The sequence below is a fragment of the Geotrypetes seraphini genome, chromosome 16, assembly GCF_902459505.1.
Source record: "Geotrypetes seraphini chromosome 16, aGeoSer1.1, whole genome shotgun sequence".
Lineage (NCBI taxonomy): Eukaryota > Metazoa > Chordata > Amphibia > Gymnophiona > Dermophiidae > Geotrypetes > Geotrypetes seraphini.
Genome location: NC_047099.1, coordinates 17,019,318 through 17,039,323, shown reverse-complemented (window position 1 = coordinate 17,039,323; position 20,006 = coordinate 17,019,318). Strand labels below are relative to the sequence as shown.

The window sequence follows — 20,006 nt, the reverse complement described above, 5'->3', positions numbered from 1 at the left end:
GGATGGTGGGAAGGTTGGCCATTAGGAAAACAAATTTTGCAAAACAGATTGGCCGAAGTGTCCATCCCGTCTGGAGAAAGCATCCAGACAATAATGAGATGTAAAAGTATGAACTGAGGACCAAGTAGCAGCCTTGCAGATTTCCTCAATAGGCGTGGAGCAGAGGAAAGCCACAGATGCTGCCATAGCTCGAACTCTATGGGCCGTGACAGAACCTTCCAGTGTCAGTCCGGTCTGAGCATAACAGAAAGAAATGCACGCTGCCAGCCAATTAGACAACGTACGTTTAGAAACAAGACGTCCCAATTTATTTGGATCAAAGGACAGAAAGAGTTGGGGAGCTGATCTGTGAGGCTTAGTACGCTCTAAATAGTAAGCCAGAGCCCGCTTACAGTCCAAAGTATGCAGAGCTTGTTCTCCAGAATGAGAGTGAGGTTTCGGAAAGAAGACAGGCAGAACAATGGATTGGTTGAGATGGAATTCCGAGACAACCTTAGGGAGAAACTTTGGATGTGTACGCAGAACCACCTTGTCATGATGAAAGACTGTAAAAGGTGGATCAGCAACTAGTGCATGTAGCTCACTGACCCTCCTGGCAGAGGTAAGAGCAATAAGGAAAAGTACCTTCCAAGTGAGAAACTTGAAAGGAGCAGTAGCCAAAGGTTCAAAAGGAGGCTTCATTAAGGCGGAAAGAACCACATTGAGATCCCAGATTACCGGAGGGGCTTTGAGAGGTGGTTTCACATTGAAAAGACCCCGCATGAATCTGGACACCAAGGGATGAGCCGAGAGAAGTTTTCCATGAACTGGCTCATGAAAAGCAGCAATAGCACTGAGGTGGACTCTGATAAGAACATAAGAACTGCCTTCTCCGGATCAGACCTTCGGTCCATCAAGTCCAGCGATCCGCACACGCGGAGGCCCTGCCAGGTGTACACCTGGCGTAATTTATAGTCCACCATATCTTTATATGCCTCTCTTAAGGAGATATGCATCTAGTTTGCTCTTGAAGCCTAGGACGGTCGATTCCGCAATAATCTCCTCTGGGAGGGCATTCCAGGTGTCAACCACTCTCTGAGTGAAGCAGACTTGAGGCCAGAGTCAGACAAAGAAAGAAGATAATCCAATAAGGTCTTCACTGCAAGGGAAGTGGGATCATGATGATGAAGAAGACACCAGGAAGAAAACCGTGTCCACTTCTGATGGTAACATTGCAGAGTGGCCGGTTTCCTGGAGGCATCCAGAATGGAACGAACGGGCTGAGACAAAAGAGTATCATGAGAAGTCAGCCCGAGAGAAACCAAGCTGTCAGGTGCAGAGATGGAAGGTTGGGATGCAAAAGGGTCTCCTGATGTTGCGTAAGCAGAGAAGGAAACAGTGGAAGAAGGAAAGGCTCCCTGGAACTGAGTTGAAGTAGAAGGGAGAACCAATGTTGCCTGGGCCACCGTGGAGCAATCAGAATCATGGTGGCTCGTTCCCTCTTGAGCTTGAACAAGGTTCGTAACATGAGAGGCAGAGGAGGGAAAGCGTACAGGAACAGATTGGACCAATCGAGGAGAAATGCATCCGCTGCCAGACGGTGAGGGGAGTAGAGTCTGGAGCAGAATAGGGGCAGCTGGTGATTGTGAGGAGCTGCAAAGAGGTCTATCTGAGGAGTGCCCCACTGAGCGAAGATGGACTGTAGAGTTAAAGGATCGATTGTCCACTCGTGAGGCTGGAGAATTCTGCTGAACTTGTCCGCTAAGGAATTCTGTTCTCCCTGAATGTAGATAGCTTTCAGGAATAGTTGGTGATCTGTGGCCCAAGCCCAAATCTTCTGGGCTTCCTGGCACAAGAGGCGAGAGCCTGTCCCACCCTGCTTGTTGATGTAGTACATCGCAACTTGATTGTCTGTGTACAGCAGGAGGACCTGAGGAAAGAGAAGATGTTGGAAGGCCTTGAGGGCATAAAACATCGCTCTGAGTTCCAGGAAATTGATGTGATGTTTCATTTCCTGGGCTGTCCAAAGTCCTTGAGTTTGGAATTCATTCAAATGAGCTCCCCAGGCATAAGGGGAGGCGTCGGTGGTGATGACAAGTTGATGAGGAGGTAGATGAAACAGAAGACCTCTGGAGAGATTTGAGGATATCAACCACCATTGTAGAGACTGACGAAGAGATGATGTCACAGATATGTGTCGTGAGCAAGGATCCGTCGCTTGGGACCACTGGGTAGCTAGGGTCCATTGAGGAGTGCGCAGGTGAAGACATGCGAGGGGTGTGACATGAACTGTGGAGGCCATGTGACCCAAGAGTATCATCATTTGCTTGGCAGAGATGGAACGTTGTGGAAGCACCTGCTGACATAGAGATTGAAGAGTTTGAAGACGGTTGGACGGCAGGAATGTTCTCATGAGGACTGTGTCCAGTACCGCTCCAATGAATTGAAGTCTCTGAGTGGGGATGAGATGAGATTTGGGTAGATTGATCTCGAACCCCAGAAGCTGTAGAAACAGGATGGTTTGGTTGGTGGCCAGGAGCACTGTTTGAGATGAATTGGCCTTGATTAACCAATCGTCCAGATAAGGAAAGACTTGAAGGTGGTGAGAGCGTAGAAAGGCAGCCACCACAATCAGACATTTGGTGAACACTCTTGGAGAGGAGGCAAGACCGAAGGGCAGCACCTTGTATTGGTAATGACAATGATTGATCATGAAGCGGAGGTACTGTCTGGAGGCCAGATTGACCGGAATGCGAGTGTATGCCTCTTTGAGATCGAGGGAGCATAGCCAGTCGCTTTGATGGAGAAGAGGATAAAGAGTTGCCAGAGAAAGCATCTTGAATTTCTCCTTGACCAAGCATTTGTTGAGATCGCGAAGATCTAGGATGGGTCTGAGATCCCCTGTTTTTTTGGGGACCAGAAAATAACGGGAGTAGAATCCCTGCCCCTTCTGATCTAGAGGAACTTCCTCTATGGCGTTCAGGAGGAGGAGGGATTGAACCTCCTGAAGAAGGAGAGAAGACTGAGAGGTGTTCAAAGCAGACTCTCTTGGCAGACTTTGTGCAGGACGTGTCTGAAAGTTGAGAGAGTAGCCGTGGCGGATGATGTTGAGGACCCACTGATCCGATGTGATGTTCTCCCAACGGCTGGTGTAACAAGAAAGACGTCCTCCTATGGGTCGAGGGAGATTGGCAGATGGTGGAATACTGGCTATGCTTTGGAGAACCACGTCAAAAGGGTTGGGTAGACTTTTGTGGTGGAGGAGGCTTCACCAGTTGCTGCTGGGCTGGCCTAGGTGGTTGTCGCTGTTGCTGACGCTGACGTCTAGGCTGTTGAGTAGCCGGTGGCAAGGGACGGGCAAAATAGCGGCGCTGGTAGGCAGATTGTTGGCGAAAAGGCCGAGCAGGTGGAGTCTTTTTCTTAGTCTTCAGGAGAGTATCCCACCGAGTCTCATGGGCAAACAGCTTTTGTGTAGTGGAATCCATGGACTCTCCGAAGAGCTCATCACCCAAGCAGGGAGCATTTGCTAGGCGGTCCTGATGATTTACATCGAGCTCTGAGACTCTGAGCCATGCCAACCGACGCATGGCAACAGACAGCCGTGGCCCTAGAAGTCAATTCAAATGTGTCATAAATTGACCGAACTAGGAACTTGCGTAACTGGAGAAGAGAGGAAGAGCAGGCATGAAATGCAGATTTCTTGCGGTCAGGGAGGTACTTTTCAAAAGCAGCCATGTTTTGAATGAGGTGCTTTAAATAAAATGAAAAATGAAAAGCGTAGTTCCCTGACCTATATTCTAACATGGCATTCTGATATAAACGTTTGCCAAATTTGTCCATGGCTTTTCCTTCTCTGCCAGGAGGGACTGAGGCATACACACTAGCTCCTGCTGATTTCTTAAGTGTGGATTCTACCAAAAGAGACTCATGCGGGAGCTGAGGTTTGTCAAAACCAGGAATAGGGATAACCTTGTATAAGGAGTCCAATTTACGAGGAGCTCCCGGTACAGTCAGGGGAGTCTCTAAATTTTTATAAAAAGTCTCTCTTAAGATGTCATGGAGAGGAAGTTTGAGAAATTCCCTTGGAGGCTGGTCAAAGTCCAGAGCATCAAGGAATGCCTTGGATTTCTTCAACTCAGCCTCCAAGGGAATAGAAAGAGATTCACACATCTCTTTTAAGAAAGAGGTAAAAGATGTGGAATCCTGCTTAGAAGAGGGATCAGCAACAAGTTGATCCTCTTCATCAGAGGAACACTCACCCTCAGACAGAAAGGGCTCTTCAGAGTCACCCCACAAATCAGGGTCCCGAATCTGAGAGCCACGGTCTCGAGACTCCGGAGTGGAGGGTTCCAGGTGTCGGGTTTTGCGCACCGACTTACCCGACCTCATAGACACGGTACCAGGAGATGTGACATGCTGCGTCGGTACCGAAGTCTGCACCGCCTGGTGTTGAGCTCTCGGTTCCGGTGCTAAGATTGGCATCGAAGTCGAGGAAGCAGTGTGAACCGGTACCGACAAAGTGGATGCCGATAAAAGAGGGCGCTCCACTGTTGGTACCGGTGGCTCAGACCGGACCGGGACTGGAAGGCTCGGTGTCAAAAGTGCGGGAAGGAGTTGTTGCAATTGCTCCTTAAGTTGCACTTGCAGGACATCAGCAATCCGCTCGTCCAGCGAAGGCACCGGTACCGCCTTTTTCTTCTGCGGTACCTGTGGTGTCGCTCTACGCTCCGAGGATGAGGAACCCGATGTCGAGGGGCTCACCTCAATAGGAGCGGAGCGCTTCCGTGGGCGCCTCGAGGTCGGCAGGATTGGACTCGCTGCTACTGAGACCGGAGGACGCTCCAGCGGAGATGGCTTCTTAGCCGGCTTACCTGAGTGTTGCGACGCCGGCGCGGTGTTGTGCGGCGTCGACGAAGTGGGTGCCGACTGAGGTGGTGCCGATCCGGTGTCGTTGTCGCAGGGTCAGACATATCGGCACCGAAAAGCAAACGTTGTTGGATTTGTCGTTTTTTTAATGTAAGTTTTTTCAAAGTGGCACAGCGGGTGCAGGTAGAAGCCTGATGCTCTGGACCCAGGCACTGTAAGCACCAATTGTGCGGGTCCGTAAGAGAGATAGGCCGTGCACACCGCTGGCACTTTTTAAAACCTGGCTGGGGGGGCATGAAAGGAAAAACGGCTTCTGCCAAATCGAATGCCGAGGTCTCGATGGCGGCAGCAGGCCCCGCCGGGGCAAAACCGACGAAATGAAGAAAAAAGAAAAAAAACTGTGTTTTTTTTTTTAAAGAAAATAATAAAAGAAAAAAAGGAAATATAATTTCCAAAAAGATTTCGCGAGCGAGAAGGCGACAGAAAAAAATCTTTTCAACAGCCATTGAAAAGTGCGACTTCTTAGCTCCGTAGAAACTAAGAAACTGGGGACCGCGCGCCTCAGTCGGGCGGGAAGGCACTCGCGCGTGCGCAGTGCGGCCTGCTAGAACTTTCCAAGTTCTTAGAGTGCAATCACTCTAAAATTGTCCGTACCGGGGCTCCGTCGGTGCCGTCACCCATCAGTCAAGAATATGCTGCCTGCTTGTCCTGGGATAAACTTAAACGCCAGAATGTTCCATTTGAGCCACACGGCATGAATGAAACTGTGGAGTGGCTCACAGCAACGAACTGCAGGTAAAGAGGGAGGAGCTTCTCTGCTCCCTCAGTTTGCAGCGCCATGGTGCTCATTCGTTGGAGAGAGAAGGGGGTGGAGTGCTTAATGGCCTCCTTCTGATTATAAATGCACATTTGATTCTAGTCTTCTAGTAGCCATGGAGAAAAGACAAGCAGATTTTCACAAGCAGTGGGACGTGCTCCTGACATTGCCCCTGAGGAAGAGAACAAAACAGGGGACTCTGTAGGGCATTCGGTTGAGGCACCCCCCTAAGAGAGAGCTTTGACTCCATGAGGACTCTTGAAAGCTAAGTTTTTCTGCATATTACATCCTGTGGAGAAAACTGCTATATTTAAGAACTATTAGATTTAAACGTTTTCACTGATACCCTATTGATTTCCTTGATTCCAAACTTGCACTTGGCACTTTACTATTTATCGATTGTTTTATATATGAAAAACACTTTGGGGGAGAGAGCTTTTGGAGAAAGGTTCCTGGCGAAGGAGAGTGGAGCACAGTGATAATTATCTGTTGCTCTTCCTGTCCCAGTGTTTACAGCCCCTAAGTGCCACGATTCGGGCAGGCACTGAGAAGGCCACCTACACCATCGGGGAGGCCCCTGTCATCAGGCTTAAAACGCTGCAGCTTCTGTGGCGCGCGTGGCCAAAGGGGCGTGCCCTAAGGGGCACGCCAGGCCCCTTGCAGTCGATTGGAGACGATTGGAGCAAGGTCAGCGATTGCGCACCCCTTGTGTTTTTCTTGATAGTATAATTTTTGAGATTTTGTTTATGGGGAAGTGCAAAGCTAAAATTAAAGTTTCAACCCCTGTCACTTCAGGACCAATTGACAAACATTTGATGTTTGCAGTGACAAACACTACCCAGTCTAAGAAAACAGATCAAATATTCGGAGCTTCACTTAGCTCTTCCTCCTTTCTCTCCCGAAGCTGGTCCCAGTGCTTCTGGTGAAGCCTCAGGTCATTCAGACAATATCATATAGGAAAATGCCTCAAATTACTTATTTAGCTGAAGGTCTTCAAAGCTCTGATGAGAATAAACAGGAAGTGTCCTTAAATGATCTGTGGCAAATTAATATCAGGATGGAGAAAATGTTGAAATTAGTCATTACCCAATCTCAGGATTTTTCCAAAGTAGTAGTCGAGAAACTGGAAAATGTTGATTCAAATATAAAAATTCTAGATGCGTGCACGACTAAGGCAGATAAATAAATTACTGTAAACCGCTTAGAACCTAACGGATGTAGCGGTATATAAGAAATAAATTACATTACATTACATTACTAACCTACAGGCAGTTTCCATGTCTGCTATGAAGGACTCTCATTCAATTCATGTTAAATTAGAAATAATGGGAACCGCTACAAGGGTACGTAATTTACGTTTAATTAATTTTCCTGAAATATATATGATATCTCCCGAGATCCTTTTTCGGAAGTATCTCAGAGATATTAGGGATTACTAATTCAGAATCAATGCCTATCATCACTTTATTATATTCCAAAAAAGAAAAAAAAATTACAGTGGAACAGGGACTAGACCAATTGGCTTCTATTGATGTAAATTTGATAGAATTTTTGGAAGACTCACAGGACACAATACAAACCAGGTCAACTCTTTTAGTTTCATGTATTAATTAAAGTGATAAGGCATTGATAATGAAATTATATTTTCAGAATAAGCAAGCAAAGTTCTGTGGTGCTAGAATTCAAATATTTCCAGATGTGGCGAGATCAACACAGCTCAGATGAAAGGCCTTTTTGGCTCTTAAGTCTAGGGTTGTGGAATCTGGAGCCACTTTTTTTTTTTTTTAATATCCTTGTAAATGTTTAGTAACAGCTCGAGATAAGGATTATGTGTTTTTCGATCTGCTTCAATTGGAACATTTCCTTGAACATTGATTTTTTTCTTATGTTAAGATGCTTGAATTGGAAGTTGTGAAAATAGGAGTTCATAAATGCTAACCTTTCTTAAAGTAGAGGGGTATATAACCCTTTTTTTTGGATTTATTATCTTATGAAGATTTTTCTCTCCCCAAAATATGAGCTTGATGGGATTTCTTTGTTGACTATCTGTGATACAAGTTGTATACAGAAGTTTTTTTTATTCCTTATCTGTGTACACTTACTTGATTGATGTAAATTGATAAATCTGCAATAAAAAAAAGAAAGACACTTTGATATTTAAAAGGTGCAAGGGGAGACTGAAGGTGATGTTTGTGGGTATAATCCTGTAGGGTGCTTTTTGCGCTCATGCGCTGAGGATACACCCAGGTGAACTCCTTTGGAGCTTTTCCTCTCAGGAAGTTCCCAGGACTGATTAGTCTCCCTGTGTTAACCATTCTACAAATTTAATTTTTCTCAATTCTTGTTGAACAGAGTGCGTGCTGGTGCATAATTGGAATACAAGGTACTGAAGCAGGTCTGTGTGAGTGTACTGTTTTTTAAAAATACCATCATGGAAGCCCAGACCAGATGTATTATACGTATCAGCAATGGTGGAAAGAAGAGGAAACGAGAGATGGTGTGGTTAAAAGGTGAAGTGAAAGAGGCTATTAGAGCCAAAAAAACATCCTTTAAAGAATGGAAAAAGGATCCGAATGAAGAAAATAAGAAGAAACACAAGCACTGGCAAGTTAGATGCAAAGCACTGATAAAAGATGGCTAAGAAAGAATATGAAGAGAAACTTGCAAAAGAGGCAAAAACTCATAGCAATTTTTTTAGGTATCTCAAAAGCAGAAAACCTGTGAGGGAATCTGTGGGATCGTTGGATGATCAAGGAGCAAATGGGGCGCTCAGGGAGGATAAAGCCATAGCGGAAAGACTGAATGAATTATTTGCTTCGGTCTTTATGAAGAAGATGTAAGAGATCTACCTAAACTGGAAATTATTTTCAAGAGTGATGATGCAGAGGAACTGAAAGAAATCTCGATGAATCTGGAAGATGTACTAAGCCAAATCGACAAGTTAAAAAGTGATAAATCGCCAAGACCAGATGGTATACATCCCAGGGTACTAAAAGAACTCAAACGTAACCAAGGGGGAAGACCTGGATATAATTGGAATTACAGAAACATGGTGGACAGAGGAGAATCAATGGGATGTGGCGCTGCCGGGGTACAAGCTCTACAGGAGGGATAGGACCCACAAGAAGGGGGTAGGCATAGCACTATATATAAAGGACGCTATCTACTCGGTCGGGATGGATATGACAACGAAGGCAGAGGGGCTGGAATCGCTATGGGTCAAATTGCCGGGAAACAAGGGTGCAGGCATAAAACTGGGGCTGTACTATCGCCCACCTGGTACGCCGGAAGGAGTCGGACACGACTTGGAAGCTGAACTGAGACAGGAGTGCAGGACTGGAAGTGTAACAGTGATGGGGGACTTCAACTACCCGGGGATAGACTGGAGTACAGGTCACTCTAACTGCACTAGGGAAACAGGATTTGTAGAAGCTGTGAGGGACTGCTTCATGGAGCAACTGGTCAGGGAACCGACGCGAGGGAGTGCTACTCTTGACCTCATCCTGAACGGATTAGGGGGGCCTGCAAGAGGGGTAGAAGTGGGAGGACCACTAGGCAACAGCGACCACAATGCAATCAGATTCACATTAGAAAGGGGGACACCCATAGTAAGGAGGACCGCAACAACTGCACTCAACTTCAGGAAAGGGAACTATGTTGCTATGAGGGAAATGGTGGGGAGGAGGCTCAGAAACATCTTTAGGATGGAGACTGTAGGAAGCGCCTGGACCCTATTCAGGGACACCCTGCAGGAAACACAGAGAATGTACGTCCCCAGTTTCAGGAAAGGCTGCAAGAACAAGCGGTCAAAGGACCCGGTTTGGATCTCAACAGAAGTAAATGCTTGAGTACATGATTGTAAAACCGCTTAGATAACCTTGATAGGCGGTATATAAAATCCTAATAAACTTGAAACTTAAAGAGGGCAATAAATGACAAAAAAATATCCTTCCGGAGATAGAAAAAGGACCCAACGGAGGAAAATCACCGGGCGCACAGGAAATGCCAAAAGGAATGCCACCGAGAGGTTAGAAAAGCAAAAGGGAAATACGAAGAGGGGCTGGCCAGGGAGGCGAAAAACTTCAAGGCATTCTTCAGCTACGTAAAGGGGAAGCGACCAGCGAGAGAGGAGGTGGGGCCGTTGGACGATGGGGATAGGAAGGGAGTGATTAAGGAGGATAAAGAGGTAGCTGAGAGGTTGAACACGTTCTTCTCGTCGGTCTTCATGAGAGAAGACACATCTAATATACCGGACTCAGAGGAGCTCATGAGTGGGGAACAGGCTGAAAAATTGGAGCATATAGAGGTAAGTAAGGAGGATGTCCTCAAACAGATAGACAGGTTAAAATGCGGCAAATCACCGGGCCCGGACAGGATCCACCCAAGGGTTCTGAAGGAACTAAGACAAGAAATAGCGGGCACAATCCAGCATGTTTGCAACCTATCCTTGAAAACTGGAGAGGTACCAGAGGACTGGAAATTGGCGAATGTCACACCTATCTTCAAGAAGGGATCGAGGGGTGACCCCGGAAACTACAATTATAGGGAAGATGGTGGAAGCTATGATCAAGGACGGCATTTGCGAGCACATCGAGAGAAATGGCCTACTGAGAACAAGCCAGCACGGATTCTGTAAGGGAAGGTCGTGCTTAACGAACCTTCTGTACTTCTTTGAGGGAATAAGCAGTCGGGCTGACAATGGGGAACCCATAGACATCATTTATCTCGATTTTCAAAAGGCTTTCGACAAGGTGCCACATGAAAGGCTGCTTAGGAAGCTGTGGAACCACGGGGTGGGAGGGGATGTGCACAGATGGATCGAGCACTGGTTGTCGGGTAGACTGCAGAGGGTCGGAGTAAAGGGCCAATATTCTGACTGGCGGGGAGTCACGAGAGCGGTGTGCCACAGGGATCGGTGCTGGGGCCGTTACTCTTCAACATATTTATCAATGACCTGGAAAAGGAGGCAAAGTGCGAGGTTATAAAATTTGCAGACGATACCAAACTGTGCGGCAGAATTAGCTCCAGGGAGGAGTGTGAGGACCTGCAAAAGGACCTAGACAAGCTGGAAGACTGGGCAAACAAATGGCAAATGCGCTTCAACATGGAAAAATGCAAGGTCATGCATATAGGGAAAAAGAACCCGTTGTTCAACTACAAATTGGGGGGGGCATTGTTGGGAGACAGCAGTCTTGAGAAAGACTTGAGTGTGCTGGTGGATGCATCACTGAAGCCATCTGCACAGTGCGCAGCAGCCTCGAAAAAAGCCAACAGGATGCTGGGCATCATAAAGAGGGGCATAACAACCAGGACGAGGGAAGTCATCATGCCATTGTATCGAGCGATGGTGCGTCCACATCTGGAATACTACGTTCAATATTGGTCACTGTACCTCAGGAAGGACATGGCAGTACTTGAGAGTCCAAAGGAGAGCAACGAAACTGGTAAGAGGGCTGGAACACTGCCCATACGCCGAGAGGTTGGATAGGCTGGGGCTCTTCTCTCTGGAAAAAAGGAGGCTCAGGGGAGATATGATAGAGACCTTCAAGATCATGAGGGGCATAGAGAGGGTGGATAGGGACAGATTCTTCAGGCTGAAGGGGACAACAGGTACGAGGGGGCATTCGGAGAAACTGAAGGGAGATAGGTTCAAAACAAATGCAAGGAAGTTTTTTTTCACCCAAAAGGTCGTGGACACTTGGAATGCGCTACCGGAGGAAGTGATCAGGCAGAGTACGGTACAAGGATTCAAACAGAGACTGGACGGATTCCTGAGGGATAAAGGGATCGTGGGATACTGAGAAAGCTAACCAGAAAATAAGTATAAAAACCCAACCAGGTCGTGCATGTGCAAGACCTGAGGGTTAGGACTTCGATGGGAAGGTAGGACTCAATAGGAAACCAAGGTGGCAAGGGGCCCCTTCTGGTGATTCAGACAGGTCGTGATCTGTTTGGGCCGCCGCGGGAGCGGACTGCTGGGCAGGATGGACATATGGTCTGACCCAGCGGAGGCACTGCTTATGTTCTTATGAAATTGTTAACCTGCTATTAGTAATCTATAACCTATCGCTAAAATCGTCTGTAGTACCTGAAGACTGGAGGGTGGCCAGTTACGCTGATTTTTAAAAAGGGCTCCAGGAAATTAGACTGGTAAGCCTCACTTCGGTGCCGTGCAAAATGGTAGAAACTATTATAAAAAATAAAATTGTAGAACACGTAGACAAACATGATTTAAACATAGTAGATGATGGCAGATAAAGACCCGAATGGTCCATCCAGTCTGCCCAACCTGATTCACTTTAATTTTTTATTCTTCTTAGCTATTTCTGGGCAAGGATCCAAAGCTCTGCCCGGTACTGTGCTTAGGTTCCAACTACTTGAGTCAGCATGGGTTCAGCTGAGGGAGGTCTTGCTCACCAATTTGCTTGACTTCTTTGAAAAAGTGAATAAACATGTGGATAAAGGTGAGCCGGTTGATATAGTGTATCTAGATTTTCAGAACGCTTTTGATAAAGTTCCTCACGAGAGGCTTCTGAGAAAATTAAAGTGTCATGGGATAGGTGGCAAAGTTAAGTTGTGGATTAGGAATTGGTTATCGGATAGAAAACAGAGGGTAGGGTTAAATTGTAATTTTTCTCAATGGAGGAGAGTAAAGTGGAGTGCTGCAGGGGTCTGTACTGGGACCGGTACTGTTTAACTTATTTATAAATTATCTGGAAATTGGAACGACGAGTGAGGTGATTAAATTTGCAGATGACACTAAACTGTTCAAAGTTGTTAAAACGCATGTGGATTGTGAAAAATTGCAGGCAGACCTTAGGAAATTGGAAGACTGGGCATCCAAATGGCAGATGAAATTTAATGTGGACAAATGCAAAGTGATGCACATTGGGAAGAATAACCTGAATCACAGTTACTAGATGCTAGGGTCCACCTTGAGGATTAGCACCCAAGAAAAGGATCTGGGTTTCATCGTAGACAATACAATGAAACCTTTTGCTCAATGTGTGGCGGCGGCCAAAAAAAAGCAAACAGGATGCTAGGAATAAAAAAGGGATGTTTAACAAGACTAAGAATGTTATAATGCCTCTATCGCTCCATGGTGCGATTTTATCTGGAGTACTGCATTCAATTCTGGTCTCATCTCAAGACAGATATAGTGGCGCTAGAAAAGGTTCAAAGAAAAGCGATGGATGGAACTTCTCTCGTATGAGGAAAAACTAAAACGGTTAGGGCTCTTCAGCTTGGAAAAGAGATGGCTGAGGGGAAATATGATTGAAGTCTACAAAATCCTGAGTGGATCAATTTTTTACTCTGTCAAAAATTACAAAGACTAGGGGACACTCAATGAAGTTACAGGGAAATACTTTTAAAACCAATAGGAGGAATTTTTTTTTCACTCAGAGAATAGTTAAGCTCTGGATCATGTTGCCAGAGGATGTGGTAAGAGTGAATAGCTTAGCTGGTTTTAAGAAAGGTTTGGACAAGTTCCTGGAGGAAATGTCCATAGTCTCTTATTGAGAAAGACATGGGGGAAGCCACTGCTTGCCCTGGATCGGTAGCATGGAATATTGCTACTCTTTGGGTTTTGGCCAAGTTAGTAACTTGGCTATTGGGCTTGATGGACCAAGTCTGACCCAGTAAGGCTATTCTTATGTTCTGTGAGAATATGTTCTTATGTTCTGTGAGAAAACTTGAACACGGTTCCAAGGAGTCACTAATGCAAAGTTTCCCCCATTTTTTGGTGGGGAGTTACACTTATTTAATACCCTTATTGCTTCCCCTAGTTGTATCTTTTCAGAGGTTCAATAAATAAATAAATACATATATACATAACTAAGGCAAATATTATACGAGGTTGCTTGCTTTCATTTGTAAAACAGTATTACACTTTAATTTTTCTATTTATATGCTAGATGCATCGTCTGGGAAAAAAACCTTTTTAGGATAAACAGAAGCAGCAGCAGTGGGATTTGAGCCTTGGGTTACTCTTTTGCTCTATCTCAAGGGCTAACGGACTTTAACATCTCACTATTTTATTTTGACTGATTTATTTCTTATTAAAGCTCATTTTAACTTAGAGATTATTAGGGGTGGGGTGTCGGGGGAAGAGCATCTCAATTGGTGAAGGCTTGTTATGTCTTGGGGGACTGGGGACTACGCTATCTCGTACTTACATTGATGGAAGAGATATTAGTTTGTTAGTAAATATTGAAAATAATATAACGATATTATTGAATGGGAGGGTGGTGTAATATTTCTCGCTATACCTCAGGTGGGTGATCATGGGGGCGCTGTTGGACCTGCGTAATAAGGCTCCGCCGCCACCTCCTCCACCTGGGGCCGCGCATGCGCACTGGTCCACCTCCATTCGTTCCATGGCGCTGGCCAGGTCTGGGCTTCGAGCAGTCCCAGCGACGCTAGTTAACGATGGGGGGGAGGCGGCGGGCGGGAGCCCAGCAGTCCTCGGTACATGATGCTGCTGCTGCTGCTACCGCCACGCCGCCGGCCTCTCGGATTCCGAGTGCTGTGCTCCGCCTCCACCACGTCCCCCCAAAAGCCCGCTTTCTGAGCGACGCTGCGGCGCACGCCTGACGTCACCTGCTTGCCAGGCTGTTGCGGAGGAACTGCGTCAACACGTCACCACGGCGCCGTGTGGAACTGAGCTATTGCATCATCGTTACACGCTCTTCCTGCTGCAGGGGGAGGGGGGGATTGTCGGATGTCACTTTATTCCTGGATGAGTTGTGCGAGTGACTCATCCTGGAGAATGTTGCCGGGGATAGCTTGGATAGTGTGGGATTATGTTTAATGCAGGCTTATATACCGCCATTCGTTTGAATCATCAAGGTAGTGTACAATAACTTAGAAAAAGGGAAAAGAACTACAAATTAAATAACAGTAAAAGAGAGAGGAAGGAGACAACCCCCCCTCCTTACAAATAACACAGCTGACATGCACCACTCCACTAGTTCAGGAGTCCCACGAGAACGCTTGTTGGAATAGAATGTGTTTTCAATAGTAAGGAATTCCAAAGTGTTGGAACAGTTGCAAAAAAAACAAAAACCCGCTGAATGTCTTGTTGACGGTGGCATAAGGAGGAGGGGGGCACCTCCCCGGGCACCAGTGCCTCTTCAACTGCGCGCCTTCAATCCATAAGCCCACCAACCTAGCCAGCAGATTATCCATTTCTCCTAACTGCATCCCCACTCTGGTATCCTGTTTGTCTGTTTAGATTGTAAGCTCCGAGCAGGGACTGTCTTTGTGACTCTAATAATAATAACAGTTTATATACCGCAATACTATGCGGTTTACAGAAGATTAGTGGAGTACAAGTTGAGTTAACTTAAGGGATGTGGGAACAATGGGGAGAAAGGGCAAGAGAGGGGAAGGAGGGAAGTGGGTCAGCTGTCTAGGTATTTCAGGAATAGGTGAGTTTTGAGGCGTTTCCTGAATACCTCATAAGTGGTGGGCAACAGGAGTTGTTCTAGGTCTTTACCCCATAGAGCAGCCTGATGTGAGAGAAGATGCTCATGGTGTTTTTTTAGTTTGCATCCTCTAACCAGGGGAGAAACGAAGTGCGAGTGGGAGCTTCTCTTGTGTTTGTTGGCTGAGAAGGAGAATAGATCAGTGATGTATTTAGGGGTTAGACTGTAGAAAACTTTAAAACAGAGGCAGGCGAACTTAAACTTTACACGAGCTTCCATCGGCAGCCAGTGTAGCTGTTTAAAGTATGGCGTCACGTGATCGAACTTCTTTAGACCGAAGATTAGTCTGACCGCAGTGTTTTGCATTAGTTGTAATCGTCGCATATTCTTTTGGGGGATTGCTAAGTAGGCGATGTTACTCTACAGTGATGCGTATATCTGGTAGCGCTATAGAAATAATTAATAGTAGTAGTAATAAAGGTGTCACATGGTCATATCGGTGGGCTGAAGTCCCCCCCACCCATGCAGCACCAGTTGGCATTCTTTTGTTGGGTGCCTGTGGATATTTGTAAAGCGGTGGTGTGGTCTTTGCAACACTCTTGGCAGGCATTACTGATTGGATGTCTTCTAACATCAGGATGCGAGGTTTGGAGCATGGGTGTTTGCAAGGGTCCTGCCCATAATGGTCACTGCTTTGATACTTCCCATCTGTGCTGGTCTGGAGGAACGCTATGGAAGGATAAAATAGATCTTACCTGCTAATTTACTTTCCTTTAGTCCTTCCAGACTGGCACAGGACCCACCTTAATCTGGTTATTTTGTGCTACATAGAGTGTTGCGCTCCACTATGGATTTTCAACAGAAGAAAAGAAACTCAGATTTGTAGCCAATCAAGCTTTCTGTAGCTTTCCAGGGTCACAGGATGGAGGTGTTCTTGGACCTAGTCATGGTCCCTCCAGAGTTGATGCAGAGCAGCAGCAGCACATGGCAGGGCGTATTTCCTAAGCCCTCCTTTTTTTCTTTAGGCATTTGGACTTAGTCTGTTTTGGGGAGGGACATGTGGCTGGTATATTCATTGGGCTGGTTGTTTGGCTGCTTGGCTATTCATTTACTGAATGGCTCAGGGACTGCACTGCTGGTATATAGCCAGAATTCTCAGTTTAGTTTATTCTCAATCTTCACCTGCTGGTCAGGGTGCACATACCCATCTATGCTGGTCTGGAGGGACTAAAGGAAAGCAAAATAGGAGGTAAGATCTAATTTATCCTTACAAACTCACCCTAATTTTTTACCAAAAGTGGTTTCTAACTTTCATTTAAACCAGGGGAGATATAATAAAGACATTTAAATACCTACGTGGCATAAATGCATAGGAGTTGAGTCTCATTTGAAAAGAAACTCTGGAATGAGAGGATATAGGATGAAGTTAAGAGGCTCAGGAGTAATCTGAGGAAATACTTTTTTACAGAAAGGATGATAGATGCGTAGAACAGTCTCCCGGTAGTGGTGGTGGAGACAGAAACTGTGTCTGATTTCAAGAAAGCCTGGGATAGGCACGTGGGATCTTTTAGAGAGAGGAAGAGATAATGGTTACTGCGGATGGGCAGACTGGATGGAGCATTTGGCCTTTACCTGCCATCATGTTTCTATGTAATCTTTAGACTGCAGAAGAGCTCTTCAAATTTATGTTCAAAGGACAACAGAAGTGACTCGATCATCCCAACTTTTTCTTTCTATTAATCCCAATAATCCAGGTTTACCTGCTTCAAAATGAGCACTTTCTAATTGGGTAGCAAGTTGTATTGTTTAGTGTTATCAGTTGTGTTCTGTTCAACATCCACCAGGACTAACTGCTCATAAAGGTCCCCTTTTCCAAAGCTGCATGCCAAATCCACCAACGCTTATTCATTCCTATGGGCGTCAGAGCATTTACTATGCCGGCCCGCACTGTCGTGCTTTGTAAAAGGGGGCCAAACTCAGGGCCATGTCTATCAAAGTGGCATATTTACATTCTGTATCAATCAAAAACATTTGCCAAGCAGTGACATGGCCCTCACCTCATACCTTTGCTAACATTACTGCGTTGATCAACCTTCTTTTACTGAGTGTTCATTTGCTAATGCTATAATAAATTCTCTTAATATTTATTATCCCAGGACAAACAGGCAGCATATTCTTAACGCATGGGTGACATCACCGACGGAGCCCCGGTACGGACACTTTTAACTAGAAAGTTCTAGTTGGCCGCACCGCGCATGCGCGAGTGCCTTCCCGCCCGACGGAGGAGCGCGTGGTCCCCAGTTTCTTCGTTTCCGCGGAGCGAAGAAGACGCATGTGTTTTCAACGGCCGTTGAAAAATAATTTTTGCCTTCCCGCTCGCGTATTTTCTCAATTTTTTCTATTTTTCTCCTTCGGATTACCTTTATTTTTATTTAAAAAAAAAACAAAAAAAAACTTGTCGAGTTTTCCTTATTTTTTCAGGCCGGCCCCGGCGGGGCCTGTTGCCACCATACAGGCCTCCGGCTTCGATTTTGCGGAGGCCGTCTTTCCCTTCATGCCCCCTCAACCGGGCTTTAAGAAGTGCCAGCGGTGTGCACGCCCGATCTCTCTCACTGACCCGCACAATTGGTGCCTGCAGTGCTTGGGTCCGGAGCATCGGGCTGACACCTGCACCCGCTGTGCTACTCTTAAAAAGCGAACATTGAAAAATAGGCAAATCCAGCAAAATATTCTTTTCGGCACCGGATCTGCCATGGAATCTGCCGCAACATCGACGGCACCCCAAAAGTTGGCACCGACCACTTCAACGCCACCGGATCCTTCTTCGGGGTCGCTGGCCCCAGGTAAGCCGGCTAAGAAGCCTTCCACTTCCCTTGAGCACCCTCCTGCCACGGTTGCGACGCCGGTCCTCCCGGCACCGCACCGGCCCCGCAAACGCTCTGCTCCGATATCGGTGAGTGCCTCATCATCGGCCTCCTCATCGCCGGAGCGTAGAGCGGCACCTATGGTACCGAAGAAGAAAAAAGCGGTACTGGTGCCTCCCCTGGACGACCGCATCGCGGCCATACTCCAAATCCAATTACAAGAGCAGCTGCAGCAGCAACTCCAACAACTGTTGCCGGCGATACTGACCCCACACCTTCCAGTACAGGACCGGTCCGAGCCTCGCACGATCCCATCGGTGTTGACCCCCTCGGTACCGCTTAACACTTCCACGCCGGTGCTCTCGGCTGAACCACACCGTTCCCAACCTACGGTGCAGGCCCGCTCTGATACCGACCCTTCCCGGTACCAGGAACGGCACCGGTCTTCCTCTCCTGGTACCGCCTCGGTACGCTCCGGCAAGTCTCTCTCCAAGACCCGCCATGCCGAGCCCTCCACACCGATGTCCCGCAGTGCACACCCCGACATCAGGGACCCGGACTTATGGGAAGAATCCCCGCACGGTACCGAGGAAGACGCTTCGTCGATGGACGAGGAACCCTCGGTGGCTGATACCGTTTCAAAACCTGAACAATCTTCTTTCACCAAATTCCTCAGGGAAATGTCCACGGCTCTTTCCATTCCCTTAGAGTCCGACTCTAAAAAGTCCCAGGCCTTTCTCGATGCCCTAGACTTTGAACAACCTCCCAAAGAATTCCTTAAGTTACCCGTCCACGACATCCTACGGGAAACTTTTTATAAAAACTGGGAGAACCCCCTCACTGTCCCTGGGGCCCCTCGCAAATTGGATAGCTTGTACCGGGTCATTCCCATCCCAGGGTTTGACAAGCCTCAATTGCCCCATGAATCTCTCCTGGTGGAGTCCACCTTAAAGAAAACTCAGGGCTCCAGTGTCTATGCCTCCACCCCTCCTGGCAGAGAGGGAAAAACTATGGATAAATTTGGCAAGCGCCTTTTCCAGAATGCAATGCTGGCCAACAGGGCAAATAATTACACCTTTCACTTCTCCTTCTACATGAAGCATCTGGTGCAACAACTCTCCTCCTTACAAAAATACATTCCTGAACGTAAGGTCCCTCTTTTTCAACAACAAATGTCCAGTCTGCTCCAACTCCGGAAATTCATGGTGCGCTCCATTTATGACTCATTTGAGCTGACCTCTCGAGCATCTGCCATGGCTGTTGCCATGCGGCGTCTGGCCTGGCTGAGAGTTTCTGACCTCGACATTAACCACCAAGACCGCCTGGCTAACGCACCTTGTCTTGGTGACGAACTCTTCGGGGAGTCCCTCGACTCCACAACCCAGAAACTCTCAGCACACGAGACCAGGTGGGATACTCTGGTGAAGCCTAAAAAGAAGACTCCGCCTGCTCGCTCCTACAGACAGCAGTCCTCCTACCAGCGCAGGTTCTCGGCCAGACCTCTCAACCCGCCTCAACAGCAGCCTCGCCGTTCTCGTCACCAGCATCAAACTCAGGCTCGCTCCCAGTCTCATCAACCTGCCAAGCCTCTCCCTCCGTCAAAACCATCTCAACCCTTTTGACTCTTTTCTCCAGGGCATAGCCAGTCTCCCTCCATCATTGCCTCTTCCTCAGCCTTTCGGAGGACGCCTCCAACTCTTCCTCAGCCGTTGGGAGGTCATCACATCAGACCAGTGGGTCCTCAACATCATTCGCCACGGCTACTCTCTGAATTTTCAGACTATTCCACCAGACAATCCTCCCATAGAGTCTGCTTCCCACTCCTCCCAATCCCCCCTCCTCCTGAGGGAGGTCCACTCCCTCCTTCTTCTCAATGCCATCGAAGAGGTACCCTCAGACCAAAGGGGTCAGGGATTCTACTCCCGCTACTTCCTGGTTCCCAAGAAGACAGGAGACCTCCGTCCCATCCTCGATCTCCGGGACCTCAACAAGTGTCTGGTCAAGGAAAAGTTCAGAATGCTCTACCTTGCCACGCTTTACCCACTTCTCTCT

The 20,006-nt window shown here is 47.1% G+C and overlaps 1 protein-coding gene across 3 annotated transcripts in view; it reads right to left on the bottom strand.

Annotated features, from left to right (window-relative positions):
• Positions 1-14,274, bottom strand: part of LOC117350242 (protein FAM122A-like) — a 131,742-nt gene extending 117,468 nt beyond the window's left edge. For 2 of the 3 annotated variants that reach the window (XM_033924398.1, XM_033924396.1), the window contains exon 1: positions 13,933-14,271. In XM_033924398.1, the coding sequence (XP_033780289.1) occupies positions 13,933-14,042 (110 nt within the window). In that variant the 5' untranslated portion in view covers positions 14,043-14,271. Of the gene's footprint in view, positions 1-13,932 lie in introns of all 3 variants that reach the window. The other variant, XM_033924397.1, reaches the window with a different exon arrangement.
• Between the last annotated feature and the right edge of the window lie 5,732 nt (positions 14,275-20,006).